This window comes from Schistocerca piceifrons, chromosome 3, assembly GCF_021461385.2.
Source record: "Schistocerca piceifrons isolate TAMUIC-IGC-003096 chromosome 3, iqSchPice1.1, whole genome shotgun sequence".
NCBI lineage: Eukaryota > Metazoa > Arthropoda > Insecta > Orthoptera > Acrididae > Schistocerca > Schistocerca piceifrons.
In genome coordinates this window covers 292,345,296-292,364,786 of record NC_060140.1, presented here as the reverse complement: position 1 = coordinate 292,364,786, position 19,491 = coordinate 292,345,296, and the positions used below count along the sequence as shown (strand labels likewise).

Sequence of the window (19,491 nt, the reverse complement as noted above, 5' to 3'; positions counted from 1 at the left end):
CTCGCATCTCATCTTCATCTACAAACCTCATCCTTTTCTATAATATTGCTTACAAGTTAATAGCGCTTGTATTGATTCGCATTCATTTTTTCTTGTTTGCAGTTTTGTGCAGTATATTGCTGGTGTCAGCCCAAGCGCATGGCGGCTTTCAGGCGACGTCCAGAGTCGACTGGAAACATCGATATGTTTCCAGTTAAAAACAAAATTATTTTGTTTCCAGTTAAAAACAAAATTATTTTGTTTCCAGTTAAAAACAAAATTATTTTGTTTCCAGTTAAAAACAAAATTATTTTGTTTCCAGTTAAAAACAAAATTATTTTGTTTCCAGTTAAAAACAAAATTATTTTGTTTCCAGTTAAAAACAAAATTATTTTGTTTCCAGTTAAAAACAAAATTATTTTGTTTCCAGTTAAAAACAAAATTATTTTGTTTCCAGTTAAAAACAAAATTATTTTGTTTCCAGTTAAAAACAAAATTATTTTGTTTCCAGTTAAAAACAAAATTATTTTGTTTCCAGTTAAAAACAAAATTATTTTGTTTCCAGTTAAAAACAAAATTATTTTGTTTCCAGTTACAAACAAAATTATTTTTAAAGCAGAATTTTATGTGCCCATTCAATAGAGTGCTCCCATATTAGTCTAATGTAATACCGGTATTTGTTTTATCGATGTGCATTAACAGGGGTTGTAAAATACTGAGCAGTGCTTCTGTACGGGAGTAGCAGTTAGCGCAGGACAGGGCGGAGCTGCTGTTGCTGGATTATGGTTATTCTTAAGGTTTTACTGTCCCTTTTAACACGCATGGAAAAACACACATTGCATGGGACTAATTTGGGATCGATCTATCGAACGGTCACAAAAAATTCCACTTTAAAAATAATTTTGTGTGTAACGGGAAACAAACCAACATTTTTCTTTAGACACTGGCCATCAGGTGAAAGATGTGATCAGCAGTAGTTGTTTGGGTTATACATTCCTAAAACAAAATGACGAAACAATGAAACACACGAGAAAAATGCGCTTGATGAGGGACATCCTGTATATTCCTCCCTCCTTTCTGATTTCCCGTCTTTGCTTAGTACCGATTTTCCATCTGAGCTCATGATATTCATACAGCTGCTTCTCTTTTCTCCAGTTTTCTGTAATTTTCATACAGGTGGTATCTATCTTTCCCCTAGTTATATATGCTTCTACAGGCTCGCTTAGACATTTTGCACATTCTGTCAATCTTCTTTTTTAAACATCTGTATTCTCGTTTGTGTGCTTCATTTTCTGCTTTTTGATATTTTCTCCTTTCATCAGATTCAAAATGTTATGTGGTGTCCAAGGATTTCTACATCTACATATGTACGTTGCAAACCACCGTGAGGTGCATGTCAGAGGGTACCTCCCATTGTACCAGTTATTAGGCTTTGTTCCTGTTCCATTCACATCTAGCGCATGGGAAGAATGACTGTTTGAATGCCTCTTTGCATGCAGTAATTATTTTAATCTTACCTCCACGATTACTATGTGAGCGATACATAGGGGATTATAGTACATTCCTTGAGAAATCTTTTAAAGCTGGTTCTTGAAACTTTGTTAATAGACTTTCTCGGGATAGTTTACATCTGTCTTTAAGTGTCTGCCATTTCAGTTCCTTCAGTATCTCTGTGACACACTCCCATGGATTAAACAAACCTGTGACCATTTGTCCTGCCCTTCTGTGTGTATATATACATTCAGTATCCCCTGTTAGTCCTATTTGGTACGGATCCCACACACTTGAGCAGGTACCCTAGAATTGATCGCACAAGTGATTTGGAAGAAATCTCATTTGTAGATTGAAATCAAACAATAGAAAATCCAGGATGGAATGCAACAATATTATGAGAAGGAAAGTTGCTACTTGCCATATAGTGGAGATGCCGAGTCGCAGAAGACTTTCACGATTAAAGCAGCACCAGTGCACGATAGGAGTCTCAACTGGGTGGGGGTTGCGGACAGTAAAGTGCTACAGATTAGACAGAGGGCAGGGGTGATGTGGGGAGGGGGTGGGGGGGGGGGCAGTGGGAAAGGAGAGAAAGACACGGTGTGGTGGTGGAATGACGGCTGTGTTGTGCTGGAATGGGACCATGGAAGGGGCTGGATGGGTGAGGACATGACTAATAAATGTTGAGGCCAGGGGGATATTGGGAATGTAGGATGTATTGCGGGGTAAGTTCCTACTTGCACAGTTCAGAAAAGCTGGTGTTGGTGGGAAGGATCCATATGGCCCAGGCTGCAAAGCAGTCATTGAAAAGATGGATATTATGTTCGGCAGCATGTTCAGCAACAGGGTGGTCGACTTGTTTCTTGGCCACATTTTGTCGGTGGCCATTCATGCGGACTGACAGCTTGTTGTTTGTCATGCCTGCATAGAATGCAGCACAGTGGTTGCAGCTTAGCTTGTAGACCACATGACTGGTTCCACAGGTAGCCCTGTCTTTGACGGGGTAGGTGATGTTAGTGACGAGACTGGAGTAGATGGTGATGGGAGGATGTGTGGGACAGGTCTTGAATCCAGGTCCGTACATCCTCCCACCACAACCCACTCCAGTCCAGTCACTAACATCACCTTTCCCATCAGAGGCAGAGCTACCTGTGAAACCAGTCGTGTGGTCTACAACCTAGGCTGCAACCACTGTGCTGCATTCTATGTAGGCATGACAAACAACAAGCTGTCTGTGTGCATGAATGGCCACCGACAAACTGTGGCCAAGAAACAAATGGACTGCCCTGTTGCTGAAAAAGCTGCCAAACATGATATGCTTCATTTCAATGACTGATTCACAGCCTGTGCCATATGGATCCTTCCCACCAACACCAGCTTTTCTGAATTGCGCAGGTGGGGACTTTCCCTGGAATACATTTTACGTTCCCTAACCCTCCTGGCCTCACCCTTTGTTAATCACTGTCCTCACCCATCTGGCCCCTTCCCAGTTCCCATTCAGCACTACACAGCCATCATTCCTCCACCACCACCACCACCACATCCAGTCTTTTTATTTCTCTCCTTTACCGCTACTTCGCCCCCCTCCCCACATCTCCCCTGCCCACCATATAACCTGTAGCACTTCACTGTCACCATACCATTCCTCCCCCTCCCCACCTCGGCCTCTTTACCCCCACCCAGTCACCAGTGCCGTCATGCGCCGGTGCTGCTGCTCGCAGTGTGGTTTCAGTTGCCTGAGGCTCCAGTTGTGCATGTGTGTATTGTTGATAAAGGCCAATGGTTGAAAGCTTTAATTGTGAAAGTCTTCTTGTTGTGTCTATCTGCGACCTTCATAGGTGGTGGTCCAGATCGCTGTACACACCAGTACCTCTAATACCCAGTAGCATGTCCTCTAGCATTGGTGCATGCCAGTATTAGTCATGGCATACTATCTACAAGTTCATCAAGACATTGTTGGTCCAGATTGTCCCATTCCTCAAAGGCGATTCGGCGTAGATCCCTCAGAGTGGTTGGTCAGTCACATCGTCCATAAACATCCCTTTATAATCCATGCCAGGCATGTTTGATAGGGTTCATGTCTGGAGAACATGCTGACCACTCTGGTCGAGCGAGGTCTTTATCCTGGAGGAAGTCATTCACAAGACGTGCACAATGGTAGCGCGAATTGTCATCCATGAAGACGAATGCTTCACCGATATGGTTGCACTATCGGACGGAGGATAGCATTCACATATCGTACAGCCATTATGGTGCCTTCCATGACCACCAGCGGCATACGTCGGCCCCACATACCACCACCCCAAAACAGCAGGGAACCTCCACCTTGGAGCACTCGCTGGACAGTGTGTCTAAGGCATTCAGCCTGGCCGGGTTGCTTCAAATACGTCTCCGGCAATTGTCTGGTTGAAGGCATATGCGACACTCATTGGTGAAGAGAACGTGATGCCAATACTGAGCAGTCCATTTGGCATGTTGTTGGCCCCATGTGTACCACACTGCGTGATGTTGTGGTTGCAAAGATGGGCTTTCCCATGGACGTCGGGAGTGAAGTTGCGCACCAAGCAGCCTATTGTGCACAGTTAGAGTCTAACACGATGTCCTGTGGCTGCACGAAAAGCATTATTCAACATGGCGATGTTGCTGTCAGTGTTCCTCCGAGCCATAATCTATAGGTAGCAGTCATCCACGGCAGTAGTAGCCCTTGGGCAGCCTGAGCGAGGCTTGTCCTCGACAGGCCCTGTCTCTCTGTATCTCGTCAATGTTCAAACAACATCGCTTTGGTTCACTCTGAGACACCCTGACATTTCCCTTATTGAGAGCCCTTCCTGGCACAAAGTAACAATGCGGACACAATCGAACTGTGGTATTGACTGTCTAGGCATGGTTGAACTACAGACAACACGAGCCGTGTACCTCCTTCCTGGTGGAATGACTGGAACTGATCAGCTGTCGGACCACCTCCATGTAATAGGTGCTGCTCATGCATGGTTGTTTACATATTTGGGCAGGTTTAGTGACATCTCTGTACAATCAAAGGGATTGTGTCTGTGGTACAATATCCACAGTCAACATCTATCTTCAGGAGCTCTGGGAACCAGGGTGATGCAAAACTTTTTTTGATGTGTGTACAACATCCTTTAGTAATCATTGCGTACATACAGGAAGTGTATCACTGCTTCTAGGAGCCTGCTGTGGCAAGTAGGCAGCATGTGGGTAGGCTTAGGCAACAGAATGATGCAGCAGTATAACAGTGGTGTGCATCGCCTTGCAGATGCAAGACTGGAGTCAGCTCAGCAGCTCGCAAGCTTGGGGCTGGAATTGCTTATACTGCAGGCAGCCGCAACTGACTGGCAAAGACACGTAGATGTTCCACATAGAACCCAGGACCCTCAGAGAGGCTGGCTGGGGTGTCAGGCTATGGCATCTGGGGGGATGACCTCGACTCAGTGGTGCTGGCTTTAGTCAGAAGTACAAGTGCTGCTAATGGCCGAATGGAAAGCATTTATACTTGCTCCAGGCAGTTGTGTTGTGACATGTAGTTGGCCACTGAAGTGCATGATTGTGTTACAACATGTTATTATCTAGTTCACTGCTACTGTGGAATGCTGCATTGCAAAATGCTATGTCAGCTTTATTTTAGTGCCAAACTTCTGAATTTCGTGGTGGCTGTCCTCTCACCATAGAAGTGCTCTGAGTAGCCTCCAGCTACTTTCTACTTCTGCATTGTCATGCATTTTTAAATTTTTGAGTATGTGTTTTATTTATCTAACAGTTTAAGTTGCTAGGTAACTAGTTTGTACAGTCTTTATTTTCTCTCCCCATTTTAGTAGTACTGACTATGATGACTCTTCTTGCATTATACTTCAGTGACCGGCTATAGTTCTTAGCTACCTGGGTTTTATCTCACTTGTAACCATCTGACTTTAGTTGCTGTCACCCAAATTGTCAACCTCGATGACAAAATCACATACCCTGGAGCTGACAATTCTTTTTCATTCAACATGGTTGTACATGAATTTGCAGGGCACCAAGGGACTTACAGTTACAATGTCCTTTTAAACCCACAGTAGTCATCCTTTTGCAAACTGTGATGGCTTGCCTGAGACTGATGCTGCAATAGAGTCAGTGTTGTTATTGTTACATTTACAGTATCTTTGTGGAGGAGATACATCATTGTTAACACATTACACTGATTTTGGAAATCTTTGAATGAATGTAAATAATAAATATATAAATATAAAAATTTAGTGACACTTCTTTTGAATAATGGTGAGACATACGATTTTGATTTAGCCTGTAATAATAATGCATATTATTTGCATAATTGCAGCCTGCAGAAGAAGAGCAGAGGCCTCGGCCAACCAAAGCAGATGAGAAACGAGTGAGGGGTGAAAAGATCTGCTTCAGTTGTGGTGATGCTGGAGACCTCATTGTATGTGAACACAAGACCTGTCCAAAGGCATACCACAAAGACTGTGTCAGTCTTTCTCACCCTCATAACAGTAAGTATGAAGTTAAATAACTCCATTATTTTTTGTAGTTAATGCCAGGAATGAATGTTAATACGTACATTCTCAATTGTGGTTGGGATTGTTTTTAAAACAATGAAATTGTTGTACATAATGTCTTGTCTGTCAATCTGCTATAGCAAGAACAAACATGATTTATGGAACATAACACTTTATAGAGCAACACATAAGATACAGTGAAGTACAGGTTGTGTATAGCTCTGAATACATTGACTGGACAACAGTAACACAGGTCACAGAAATAGGCTGGGCACTGATTTTGATTGCTTAAATGATACTATTTTTTTAGTGGCTCACCAGGGTGCTCCAGGGGAACGCCCCAGGTTGCCTCTGTAAGCGGGTCTGGGAACCGTATGGACACATGATCTCTGAAATTGCATGTGTCATGTGTGAAGGTACACCACTCTTCCCTTCTAGGGGGTGAGAAAACACAGAAAAATGCACAGTGCAGGAAAAAGGTACGGTTGAAAAAAAGCACTGATTTCACAAGGAACTGAGATTATGAGCCATGGAAAACACTAGTGTTGACACGGACATCCATTTCATCGCCCGACGATTGCGGCTGCTGCAGTGTGTGGCGGGGAGCATTGTATGCAGCGGGTGAAGAAGGCTCCATGGTTGGTGTTCATGTACCAACTCTGGCAGGCTCTTGTCCTTCACTGGAGTGAAAAGGTGAAAAAAAAGCAGTTTTTGGGGACCTGCTCGATACATACTTCTGCATCTGAGTTTGAGGCGTCCGAACCATGTGTTCGACCTCACCATTAGATTGAGGATGAAACAGAGGGAGTTGTGAGATGGTAAACGCCATCAGCCTGCCAAGAAGTTGCAAATTATCGAGAAACAAACTGGGAACCGTTATCAGTAACCACGGTACATGGAAGTCCTTCAGTTGCAAAAATCTTATGAGACAGAAGCAAAATGTGACCGCTGCGGACATGGACAGACAACACACAACGTAGGGAAACTTGGAATAGTCATCCACTAAAATGAGCCAGTACTTATTTGGAAGGACCCATCAAAATTTATATTTAGACATTTCCACAGGAGCTGCAGTGTCAGCCAGGGAGAATTTGGTGCCCATTGGGCTGCTTGTTACTGAACACAGTGAGTGCAAGTGGTAAGAAGCCGTGTAATGTCTTCATCTATATCCGACCAATATACATGCCAGTGAGCCAAAGCTTTGGTGCAAGAGGTCTTCCAGTGGCAAACCTGCAGAAACATCAGTAAATTATGGTGTAAAGCAGCGGGAGTTAGCCTGAGAAGCATAAGCCTTGGGTCATTCAGATCCATCCTCATATTTGTGCGCCAATGCTGCACCAAGAATGTGCTGAGAGGCTTCAGTAGCCAATACAAAATGCTGACTCAGCTGAAAATTGGCAAGACATGAGGCAGATTTAAGCAAAGCGAACACTTGGTCACAAGCTGGGGACCAGAAAAAGGTAAATTTTCATGCAAAAGCACATGCAGGGCTGAGCAATAGTGGTGCATCATAATCAGGAAACAATACATGGGCCACTGAGCTAAAGTGGTTGTCAAAACTAGTTACCTGGGTGTTATCTTTACTGTCAGTGTAATAATCAGACCTGAAATTACGCAACTGCCGAATCCGTTTGCTGAACATCCATGATGATGCGACTGACTTCCTCAACTGTTCATAATGAGTAAGACATTTTGTGCAACAAGGAGAGAGTAAAGTTAGTCCAACAACTCAAGTTACATTTTTCCATTGATCAGTGGGCCACTTACTTATCTTAACGTGCGCCTGGCTACAGGAGGTTTGGAAGTAGCAGTTTCACAATGTTTTATCCTTATGCAGCTCTGGTCACATTGCTTTCATTGCCACTGTGTTCGTTAGATGAACTGTCATTTTGATAGGAGCAATTGTCTTATTAAAAGTAACAGTTCTCTGTACTACAATTGTATCTCTACCAAGCAGTTTTTGTTCCACTGTGAAGTTTTGGAGATGACTTTTCCGTGACGTCTATATGCTGTCACAGTACTAAATACTGTAGCTATAATAGATGAGACCTTTTTGTCATGGATGCTCCTACTATGCAGCCGGTAATAATTTATCAACTTTGGAAGTCTTTATAAAATTTGATATGGAAGCACATGAACACAACTCACAGGAATGATACTCATACGGGTTGTTCAGAACGCCTCAAGCTTGTACAGATCAAAAATAATAAAAATAGGAAAATATGTGATTGTCATGTAGCTTCACTCGTGATGCATGCAGTTTCAGAGATTGCACGTTCATGCACTTCACAGATCTATGTACAGAGGCCACCTTGGTCAGATCCCAGGTGGGCTCTAGTGAGCCGCCAAAGAAACAGTGTTATTTAAGCAATCACAAACAAGTGCTTGGCCTATTTCTGTAACTTCTGTTACTGTTGTCTAGTCGATGTGTTCAGTGCTACACACAACCTGTACTACACTGTATCTTATGTGTTATTCTGTAAAGTACTGTGTTCCATAAATCTTGTTTGATCTAGCTATAGCAAACTTGGCAACAAGTGAGGGTTGCATTTTCTCCATGTGTTAATGTCAGTGCTAAGTCACCTGACAAATATCTCGATGAAAGAAATACTCCAACTTATCACTGTCCAGCAGAAAGCTTTCACAGAACAGCAGCAGCTCTGTCAAGTGGCAGCTTCATGTTCACGGGAGGCTAGTCTCCCGTCAATGCAACCATTGCCCTTTCGGGTATATGATGAATCCGCTGAAGATTGGGACTCCTACAAGTAACGGTTACACCAGCATTTCCAGGTTTTTTGCGTGGTTGATGCACACCTGTGTAGGGCTTTATTTTTTCTCTGGCTTTCACCACTGATTTGTTAGTTGTGCCAACTTGCGCCTTTCCAAGACCTGGACAGCTTATTGTTTGATGATGTGTGCAAGTGTCTCTCGACATCTTACTGCAACAGAATGCATGTCATTGCAATGCATGTAGAATTTTACCCATTGTCAGAAAGGCCCAAGTGAGTTTTAAAAATCCTGGACTGCAGAATTACATGGGTTGAGCCACCATTGTAAATTTGTTACAGCACCCATCAAAAGTCTTACACTGATCACGTTGTGCACAGTGTTATTACTTGTCTAGCCTGGGATAGGGAAGTCCACAAAAAACACTTCAGTGTGAGAATCCGACAGTAACGGATGTGCTCAATAAAGCAGTCATTTGAAGTTCACAAGTCAAGGTGATCACATTGGTGTGTGGGGGAGGTATCAGAACTTGCTCAGTTAAACCCTGTTAGGCACAGTGCAGCTGTTCAGGATGATGGGGAAGCTGTAGCATCAGTACAACTGCCTACTCGGCATCGCACGGGTCAGCACCGGTTACAGCCATAGCAGCAACAGCGCGTGTTACAACTGTGGCGACATGCCCCCCTTCAGTCTTGCCTCTACTGCTTCGTCCAATATGAGCGTGCTCTGTGCCTTAAGTATTCGCCTGTCGAAAGAAATGCGACATTGCATCGGTCTCTAACTCCTTCACAGATGTGACTGACACAGTGGTACCGATGGACTAAACTGTATCTGTACAATGACTGTCTCCCCAAACAAATTGTTTATTGACTTGCATATGTTTAATAAACTGCTAAAAACACAAGTAAGTTGACTCAGGACCTGCAGGAACTTGAGTAAATGTGCAAATGTACATGGACTTGGGCTCCCCCTCTCCTCACACAGGTTTCATGGAACTTGGTTAGCTGAGGAGACTTAAGTGGCCTGCTGAACAGAGGAAAAATGTAATAGGAGTTGCTGGGCTAATTTTAGTGTCTCCTTGCTGCAGAAAGTGTTATACTAATTAGGAACAATTGAGGAAGTCAGTCACATCATCTTTGATGTTCAGGAAATGGTCGTGTGATCTCAGGTCTGATGGTCACACTGAAAGTAAAGGTAACAGATAACGTCCATATAACTAGTTTAGATAATCATTTTAGCTCAGTGGCCCAAGTATTGTTTCCAGATTATGATGCCCCACTTGCAGGGCTGGAAATTTTTAAGGCTGGTGTTTTGGTATGAGTAGGAACCAGTACTGATACAGTGATTCTGCTCTCTCAAGATGTCTAATGACTACTGAGGTTGCTGATATGGAGTACCTGGCAGCACAATGCATCTAAAATGAAAAACTTTGTGTGTGTGTGTGTGTGTGTGTGTGTGTGTGTGTGTGTGTCCGGATACTTTTGATAACATAGCATGTATAATGTTTCACCTCTCCCCCTTATAACTGCTTAATAGGGAGACAGTATGTTCCTTATACTTTGAGCTCCTTGCACCCAAGATGAGGTGGTTCACTGATATCGTCTTGCAGCTCCCATGTCCATCATACAAAGGTGGATTTTGATGCACATATTGTACCGTGTTTTGTTGCACTACTGTAACCTGTGTGGGACTGAGTTGTATAGATCCTCTTATCAGAAGAGAGACATATTTTAAAACTGAGCGGGTGAGTTATCTCCATAAATAATCACTGTGCTCTCTTTCCCCACAGACACTGCTAATAGGGGAGTGAGGGTCTATCTGCATTCCAGTTACCACTTTACAATATTGAGACGCCTTAGAAGATGAGTGTCGTACAGTAGTGTTTGCTTTGGTTCATATTTAGGCCAACAATAGAGTACCTCATAGCCTTTGATGTAGCGCATGCAACATGCTGTACAAGATCAACAACTCATGCACATGGAACATGCCAGACAAGAACAACAACTCATTAAACGTTGCACCAAACTGTCTGTAGTGTGGCAAGACAATCAAGAGGGTTCCAAGGAAAGATGATTATTATCGTTGTGTTTGATGATTACTATCGTTGTGTTTGATGATTACTATCGTTGTGTTTGATGATTACTATTGTTGTGTTTGATGATTACTATTGTTGTGTTTGATGATTACTATTGTTGTGTTTGATGATTACTATTGTTGTGTTTGATGATTACTATTGTTGTGTTTGATGATTATTATTGTTGTGTTCGATGATGATGATGATGTTAAGAAGTTCATCCCTTGAACACTTGATTCAGAATTTCTTTTTGTACTTTTGTGTTTTGATATAATACCTTTAGTTAATGTTTACTTTGTGACATTTTCTGAACTGCATTGATTCATTACTCATGTAAATTGTTTTAGGATGTTACTAAGACATTCGTGTCTTACATTGCATTATTTTGCAAAAGGTCTTACTCGTCATCTAGCAGTGGTGTTCATGGGTGGAAGATTCCATCAGGATGATGTGTGAGCTGTAGTGGAACATGTAATGCACAAGCACTAACTGGGAAAAGGCTCAAAGCAATAGTTCTCATCTCTGATGTTATTATACTAGCATGTTCTGTTGAAAGATGGCAAACATAATCAGATGGGCTGCTGCATTCAAAGGCACAAAATAGTGTTTTTACTTCTCTTGTTGCTTCATTATTTGTAGTCATCAGTAAACATTATTTAAGCACACCCAGCCCCAAATCCCCCGTCTCACTGAGATGATATCTAATGTTTATATTAACTGAATTATCTATTGCACATATGTAAGGAGCCTGTTTGGTAATGAGTCTGAGGAGGAGGGAGTCTTGGTGTACTCAGTACTGCATTCTGTTTCCAAGCAGCACAAGACAATCACAATTTTTTTTGTTTTTTCTCCTCTCCACAGGCCCTAACCAGTGTCAATATTGGCTGCGTCCATACTCTCTCTGCATTAATGTGCTTTTCCTCACAGCCAGAAGTCATTTTGGTCGTTACGGGAATCAACATTTGCCACATCTGTGTGTTAAGCAGAATTATGTAGAAATTACTTAAATGATAGTGCATGTGTATTTTAATACAGCAAACTTTTATTTTATTCAGTACAAATTATGTTATTTGTTAAAAGAAACACAATGATTTGACTTCCTGCTGTTAGGAGCGATGGTGTTGTTTGATTTGGTGTTCACTGCACATAGACTTAGCACAGGATTGATGTGTGGCAGTTTTCTTTGCGTAACAGGAACAAAGAATAGTATTGTGTTTTGTTACTTTAAGTGGCTGAATTAACTGTTTCCAGCACTTTCTGTGTGTTTATGATCTCCCCTTTGGTGTAAACTTGTCACATATCATCAAATTCTTTGCGAGGGTTCCATGAGCTGCTCATTAATCCTTAGCATGTGATTTTCCACCACCACCACCACCACCACCACCACCACCACCCCTTTTCACAACATTATAGCTGCAAATAATGTACAAAATTTAGGCAACCATACAAGAAATGTGCATAACAGCAATCTCTAGCTTTTATTGTTGCAGTAACTTCCGCAAATCCATATGTTACTTTTGTGCAATTTCACAAGAAGCTGTTTTTTGTTTAGTCAGTTATTGTTTCTGAAGGGTTTCTTGTAGGACGACACATCTTTTGACAATTTGCAAAATCTTTCCAAATACCAAAGGTGGTCAAAGTACCAAATTGAATGGTAACGTACAAAATCCTCAAGAGTTTATTACTCACAGAGAGCTCACACCAGCAGCAGTCATTTCACAAGATAGTATGTCAGACTACCCATGTTGCTGCCAGGTTGAAGTGGACCACTCCCTTATGAATCTTTGATAGACCCTATAGCCTCAAAAGTGTAGTACCTGTGAACTAAGCCAGCTGATTGTGTTCAAGCTTGCAGATGGTTTCAAGTAGGTGAATGGCATTTGTTGCCTCTTTATGTGTTGGAAGATTATTGAGACAAGATGTTGCATCTTATCGCCATATCCTTAAACTATCATACTGAACAAAGCACTGATCTCTCTGCTCTAAATATGTTGTACCTACATATTTTCTTGGGTCACTATTTCCATCTTGATGGCTCTGCACTACAAGAAAAATGTAAGTCTCTTTGGATTGGTAAAGTAGTAAAATTCAATTTTTTTTTGCACCTTTTGTGCTACAGAGCATTACATGACAACCTCTTTATCACCCCCCTGGACTTGCATGATTTATGAACAAGTAAAAGGATGTGTGTGGTACTTTTTTGTATGTAAAGAATGCTTAAGCCATTTCAGATATGCAAACTAATATGTACTGTTTCAGAGAAATGGGTGTGTCCTTGGCATTACTGCAACATCTGCAACAAACGAACTGTCCAGAAATGCAACATGTGTACAAACTCGTTTTGTATACAGCATGCTAAGGGGAGAATTCGACCTGATGGGAAGCGAGGCTACCTTTGTCCTTATCATGATAAGGTAATAACTATATTGTTGTTGTATATGTGAAGATAATTGACAGGGTACAAGAAAAACACAATTGCTTTTGTAAAAAGCTTGTAATGTTGTAATATAGTTGGGAGGGGGGGTTGTATTTAGTCATGTGAGAGAAAATTTGTCTTGCCAGTTTTATAATTTGAAATCGGTGGTAGTCGCCCATATGTTTTGAAATTTGTACAGTATTTCCACTCTTTCTTCTAGACATAATTGCTAATAGTGCTGATCCATTAAAACATCTAATTTATCTCATATAGAGCTCAAAAATTGATGTAGTTGTAAAATGATAGTACTATAAGTTGTTCAGAATGAGATTTTCACTCTGCAATGGAGTGTACGTTGATATGAAACTTCCTGGCCGATTAAAACTGTGTGCTGGACTGAGACTCGAACTCGGGACCTTTGCCTTTTGCGGGCAAGTCTTCTACCACCAGTGGTAGAGCATTTGCCCGCGAAAGGCAAAGGTCCCGAGCTCGAGTCACGGTCTGGCACACAGTTTTAATCTGCCAGGAAGTTTCACTATAAGTTGTTGTTATTGGCTGATTTCAAAACTTGGAATAATGAATACTTCACATTACTGAATTATTCATGTAACTATATTACTATATGGCATGTTTATTTGGTTTTCTTACATGTGTGACCATCTTATGCTCTTTAATTCAAAAATGTAGTGAACAGTGGTAAGTATTTTCTCCTGTCATGTTTGCCAATCCGTGTGCTTAATTTTTTGTGCAAAAATCAGACTGTTAAAAATGGAAAACTCTTATTGTGTGTTGTGGAAAGCAGGAATCTCCACTGCTCAAACACACAAAGTAAAAAATGAATTTACCGGAAAGTATACTGCTAATCTACCTTCACTTTTGGTTCAGTTTTTGTCTTCACTTGCTTAAATATTCAAATATTACCACAGTGCATGCATGCTGTTCCAATGCATAGCATTATTTGAATGTACTGGAAGGAAATCTGTCAGCATTTTACAGTTTTCTTTAGTATTCTTCAAATCTGATTTTTCTCTTTTTCAATGTTCACAGTGCATGTGTGTTTTTGAAGACAGTCTGTAATTTTATTTTGGCCAAAATAAAGGAACACACATACAAAATGATGGTGCTGTAAGTATAAGTTGCTAGCCCATCACTTCCATACAAATAAGTGTCATCTAATATGCTTTCTGCTTCACTTAGCAGAGGAGAGCTGTCATAGTGGCCAGTTTCCTTATTGAATTAGATAGGAGTCAGATTTTCTGTATCAAGTGAAGAGAGATATAATGCTGATAGTCCTATACTGTTCATAATTTAAAATAGGAAAGATTCAAATTATCATAAATCAAAAATAGAGAATGGCAAAAGTGTCATAAACAGAAAATAATTACGGATACAAAACAATTATACAAATTATTGAAACTAGTTCGCTTATTTCTTTATCATGCATGAGATACTATAGAATGAAGTCACTGACTAGTTGTGTGTTTTGTATCTATTCCTATAAAACTTTGATTACTGATGTTGCATCATTGCTTCTTCTGTTATTCTTTCCTGAAGTTTCGATCCTAATCTTGGAGTCTTCTTCAGGAAGAGCTCAGAATAAAGGGCGAAATATCAGGAGATAATACAAACAACTTCCCAAAAAGTTTTAGGGTAACTATTTGTGCCCGTTGTTTTAAAAGAATAGCACAACTCGAAACTTAGAGAAGTTAGTTAGCCTCCTCATAAATTTGTCCGTTATCTGCAACTTCATTTCGAAATGTTGTGATTGCTTGATTTTACTTTGTCTAAAGCATTATGTAGACAAATTGAAAGAAAAATTTCACGTTACAGAGGTCAAAGTTTTATGCACGCACATAAAGGTAACACAGAGAAAGTGAGGGTCCGTTCATGACATTTAAAGATAAGAAATATCCTTGTGTTTTTCTTTTCATTGTCCTTTTCAACAATTTGGAAGGGACTGCTATATTTCATATTGACATTTGTTATCTGAAGCAACTGAAAAAATAGATTTTTGATAATTCAGAACTGGCCACCTTTAGTGAATATCACATTTCTGCCACATGTCAGTCATAAAAATTATATTAATATTGGTTGAAATATGCCTCTTAATTATGTTTTAAACATTTCCTGTGCTTGATTTCAGGGTAGCAGCTCCAAATCAAAGTCAGTTGATAAGACTGCAGCAAGCTCATCAGGAAAACATAATCAGAAGTCACCATTGAATAAAGTAATGAAACAAACCAGTAACAGTGAAAAATCAGCTGAAGACCCCAAGAAGAACCGAAATGCTGAGAGTAGTTTTGTTGACAAACAGCAGTCAGTAAAAAGGCATGAATTGCAGAGCACTTCGTCGTGTGCTGGGAATATTCAAAGTGATGTGGAAAAAGATAGTTCAAAAAGTGGTATACACAGTGAGGCTTCAGCAAGTAGTGTCATTGGAGTGAACAGCAACAATGCACAGAACTTGTTAGATGTAAATAATATTGATACTAAAAATAATTCAACATCCTTTTTAAACAAACAAGTTCGTACAAGGAAGACGATCTACAATAATAACAGTGAAAGAAACCAGAAGGAAACTCGGCAAAGTGGCATTGGATCCTCAGGTGATGAGACTGAAGTGTTTTCTGAGAGTGTTGGTAAGAAAAGTTCTTCCAAACAGGTGTTGGAACAAACTAAAGGAAGTGATAGTTTAGCTAATACACCAAATGTAAATGATCCGGGAGTCTCTGATGTGTCTCAGAAAAGTGCGCATACCACAAACAATACAACAGTTATTCAACAAGTTTCAGTTCCTCGAAAAAGGGGCAGACCAAGAAAACATGTTGCAGGGGAAGGACCAATAGATAAGTTTTTGTTAAAACCTGAAATAACTAGTGATTCAAAAAAACTTAATGCTTCAGAGAGTGCAGTTGAATCAGAAGTGTCGTTGACTACCATACGCAGTGCAGATCTCGAGCAGCAGTGTGAAGGGATTACGAAGTTATCAAAAGAAACTGCAAAAGGAAAACAATATCCTATTAGTTTACAAGAAACAGACTCAAGGAATAAAAGTTTGAAGCCAAAGGAAACTTTAAGTGGCCAGCGAGCAAAGGATAAGGACAGCCATACAGCTGAAAATGGGACGAGTCATTTAGCAGGTAAAGTTGTGGAAACAGGTTCAACAGCAGACCAAAAAAAAAATCTTGCAAGGAAGAAATTACCAGGCAGTGGAACAGTTAGATCACCTAATATTGCTAATGAAGATGAAACAGCAGAATTGATTAGCCATCGATCCGATGACAGTAAAACATCCAGCAATGCCAAGACAAATACTGCTAAAAAGAATGGTATTAGGGTAACTGCTAATGATGTATCTCCTGATAAATGTGATGAGCACCCGTCCAAAAAGCGTGGCAGGATACCAAATCGGTTTTATGATGATTTTGAGGATGTTCCTGCCCAGAAAACCCCAAAATTGAGAAAGCCATTGCAGGGAGCAACAAGGTTCCAGTTAAAATCTTGCAGTCCTGCGGAACAAAGAAGGAGGTGGTCAAAAGAAGCACATTTTAAATCAAAAAAGGGAGCAAAAATTGTTGGAAGCAATTTAGATGGCAGCATGGAAACAGAAATTTCAGAAGAGGCTAGTGTTTTACGAAGTAGTTTAGAAAACAAATCAATAGTAGACAAAGTAGACAGGACGTGCATATCACCGTTACTATTACCAGTACATGGTTGAATCTCATTGACTCTGTGAATTTTATACTAATGGGTGAGAATATTAGTGTGAGTAGTTGTTATTGGCTTGTTTTTGACAACAGAATTGACAACCAATTGGAATAGATATTGATAACATTCCTGTCAGTAGTAGAGGTTTTTAGAATCCCTTTTTCTCCCTCTTCCAAAAGTGTGTTTTTTACCTAAAATTAAAATTGCATTTATATGTGTTATAGATGTGTTAGTTGCGTACTACCTTCGACCTCCTTGTGTGAAGATTTCCAGTTGTGTTCAACAATTTTTCAGCTGAAACCAAAAATTGTGTGAAATGAATTTTAAACATATGTGACTGCCATTGCTAAAACTGACATTAGAAAATTGGTCTCGTATTCTGCTGTCATCACTGCATGTGCAATTAGTTTATGAAAAGTGACTATATTTTGTATTAGCATCATTTATAATCACATCCATTTCAATCATTTACAAGCATCCACACACATCTCACATATTTACATTTGACATTTCTTAATTTTTAGTTTTTATGAATTTGTGTGCGATGTTATGATTACTTTTTAGTCTCGATTCTTTTTTGTTGTACATATATATATGGCACAATTTGTTTAATGAAATTTTAGCCAAAAATTTCATCAAATACAAATATTATTCCAATGAACTACTGAATATTAATACAGAAATAAAGTTTCTGAAAATGATTTTTTATTATTCCCTTTGCTTTGTGCTATACTTGTTCTAGAAACTATGATTTCTGCTTAATGTTACTTGATTTGTGTAAATTCTATTAATACTTACTGAATCAAATGTGTCATGTATTTTCATGAACATATTAGTGTACAGCATATTTTACTGTTCCATTCGCCTTTGGCCAGTTGCTTGGTGTGTCATTTGGCATGCCAGGTACTTCACAAGATTAAATGTCTTAGCACTCCGAATTTTGTCTTTGACTTACCATTTCATTTAAATTATGTCAGAAAGTGTTATTTGTATGTGTCTTATTTAAATGTTATTGTATCCACCTAGGTACAGCTTTGTTGTTTATTCTACGTCATCAGGCTGCTATGGCTACGATCCGAAAACCATTTACTGTATATTGAAAGAAGTTTTCTTGCTTATGTCACCTAATAAAATACTTCAGTCCATATAATGATTGCATGATGTCATTTTGTTTGTCCTGTTGGGTGGGAGTAAAACTAGTTGTTGTATTAATGTCGTCCTGCCCACTGGAATGTGTGAAACAGTGGGGTCTAGTGAACTGAAGTGTACATGCTATTGTGTTTAGAGCATTGTGGATTCTGTTACACTGAAGTGGCAGTTTATTCTGGGGTATACGAATGTTTCACGCGGTTATATTTAAAAGGGCAGCTACTCACGTAGGTCAAGTGTGGGCTGTAATTATCATACGGCAGCAAAACATGGTAGATATGCAATGCACTAATGTGGAACTGATTTACACTGGAAAAAAAAATTAATTCTAATTTTGGCCACAAGGTGCAATTCTGGCAGTGTGAATATAAGAAAGACATATAGAAATGTTTCCATGTGTAATGGATTAGGAACGGGACGTGGGTAGAGGTGCTCGGACAGCAGAGAAAGGAATAATGTAGATTTTATTGTTAACAACTGCTTACACTGTTAGTGTAAGAGAGCACCGGAGACATCAGTGAGATGTTACATCCATAAAAAGACTTGATCAATAGTTGCACCAGCCTTCAGATCAGGTGGAGACATGAACGGTTGGAGATAACATGTTCATAGAAAGTTGCATTGAGCAAATCATTCATTGGGTGAGTGACAGTTTTTTTTTGTTCCTATCTTGCATGAAAGCAGAGATTTCCACACAATTGTGATCTTCCAAAGCAAGAATCGCATGCTGTACAAGGTATTCTCGGTAATAAGCAGACATCACAGTACACCTGCCAAGCCCTTTGCGTGTATTCTCTTTGTAGAACAACGGGCCGAGAATTTAGTTACTTGTGAATCCACATCACACAGTCACATACAGTGAGTAACATACAGTTAGTGCACAACATTCTTTTTAACAGCATCCCAAGTTCTGTATATTCGTTGCCTCCTATAGTGAAAAATGTGCCTCGTCACTTCGTTGAATAATGCTTGGTCACATTGTTATCATCAAATCATGCCAGAAACTGAAGAGCAAATTCAGAATCTTTCTACAGATCATGAGATTTCAGTTGCTGCACTATCTGAATCTTTTACAGGTACCAGTGTAAAATAGACCGCAAAACTTTCCGTACTGGTGACCATGGGATGGACAGTTCTTTTGATAATACTTGAGCACAAGCACTGATGCAGCACAGCAGTTACAGCAACAGCAACCTCGTCAATAACTTCCACTGGGAAAAGATGCCTTCCTCTTCTTCTCCACACCAAGCTCACCCATGTTTTCAAATTTTATCATAATCTTTAAATCATTTAATGATATCGGTCCTTTCCTCAGACCTTTCACTCTGAGATTTTCTTTCAATTCAGTACTGTAATTGCTGCCATTCACCTAAAACAGTTTCAATAACAGCGCACAGTGTGTTTGCAATATCCATACTGTTCACTCACATTATGGT

The 19,491-nt window shown here is 40.1% G+C and overlaps 1 protein-coding gene across 2 annotated transcripts in view; it reads left to right on the top strand.

The window, feature by feature from the left end:
* The window catches only part of LOC124787948 (histone-lysine N-methyltransferase NSD3), a 123,492-nt gene extending 105,436 nt beyond the window's left edge, over positions 1-18,056 (top strand). For both annotated transcript variants that reach the window (XM_047254947.1, XM_047254946.1), the window contains exons 17-19: positions 5,804-5,975; positions 13,042-13,196; positions 15,342-18,056. In XM_047254947.1, the coding sequence (XP_047110903.1) occupies positions 5,804-5,975; positions 13,042-13,196; positions 15,342-16,916 (1,902 nt within the window). In that variant the 3' untranslated portion in view covers positions 16,917-18,056. The remainder of the gene's footprint in view (positions 1-5,803; positions 5,976-13,041; positions 13,197-15,341) is intronic.
* Positions 18,057-19,491: the final 1,435 nt, after the last annotated feature.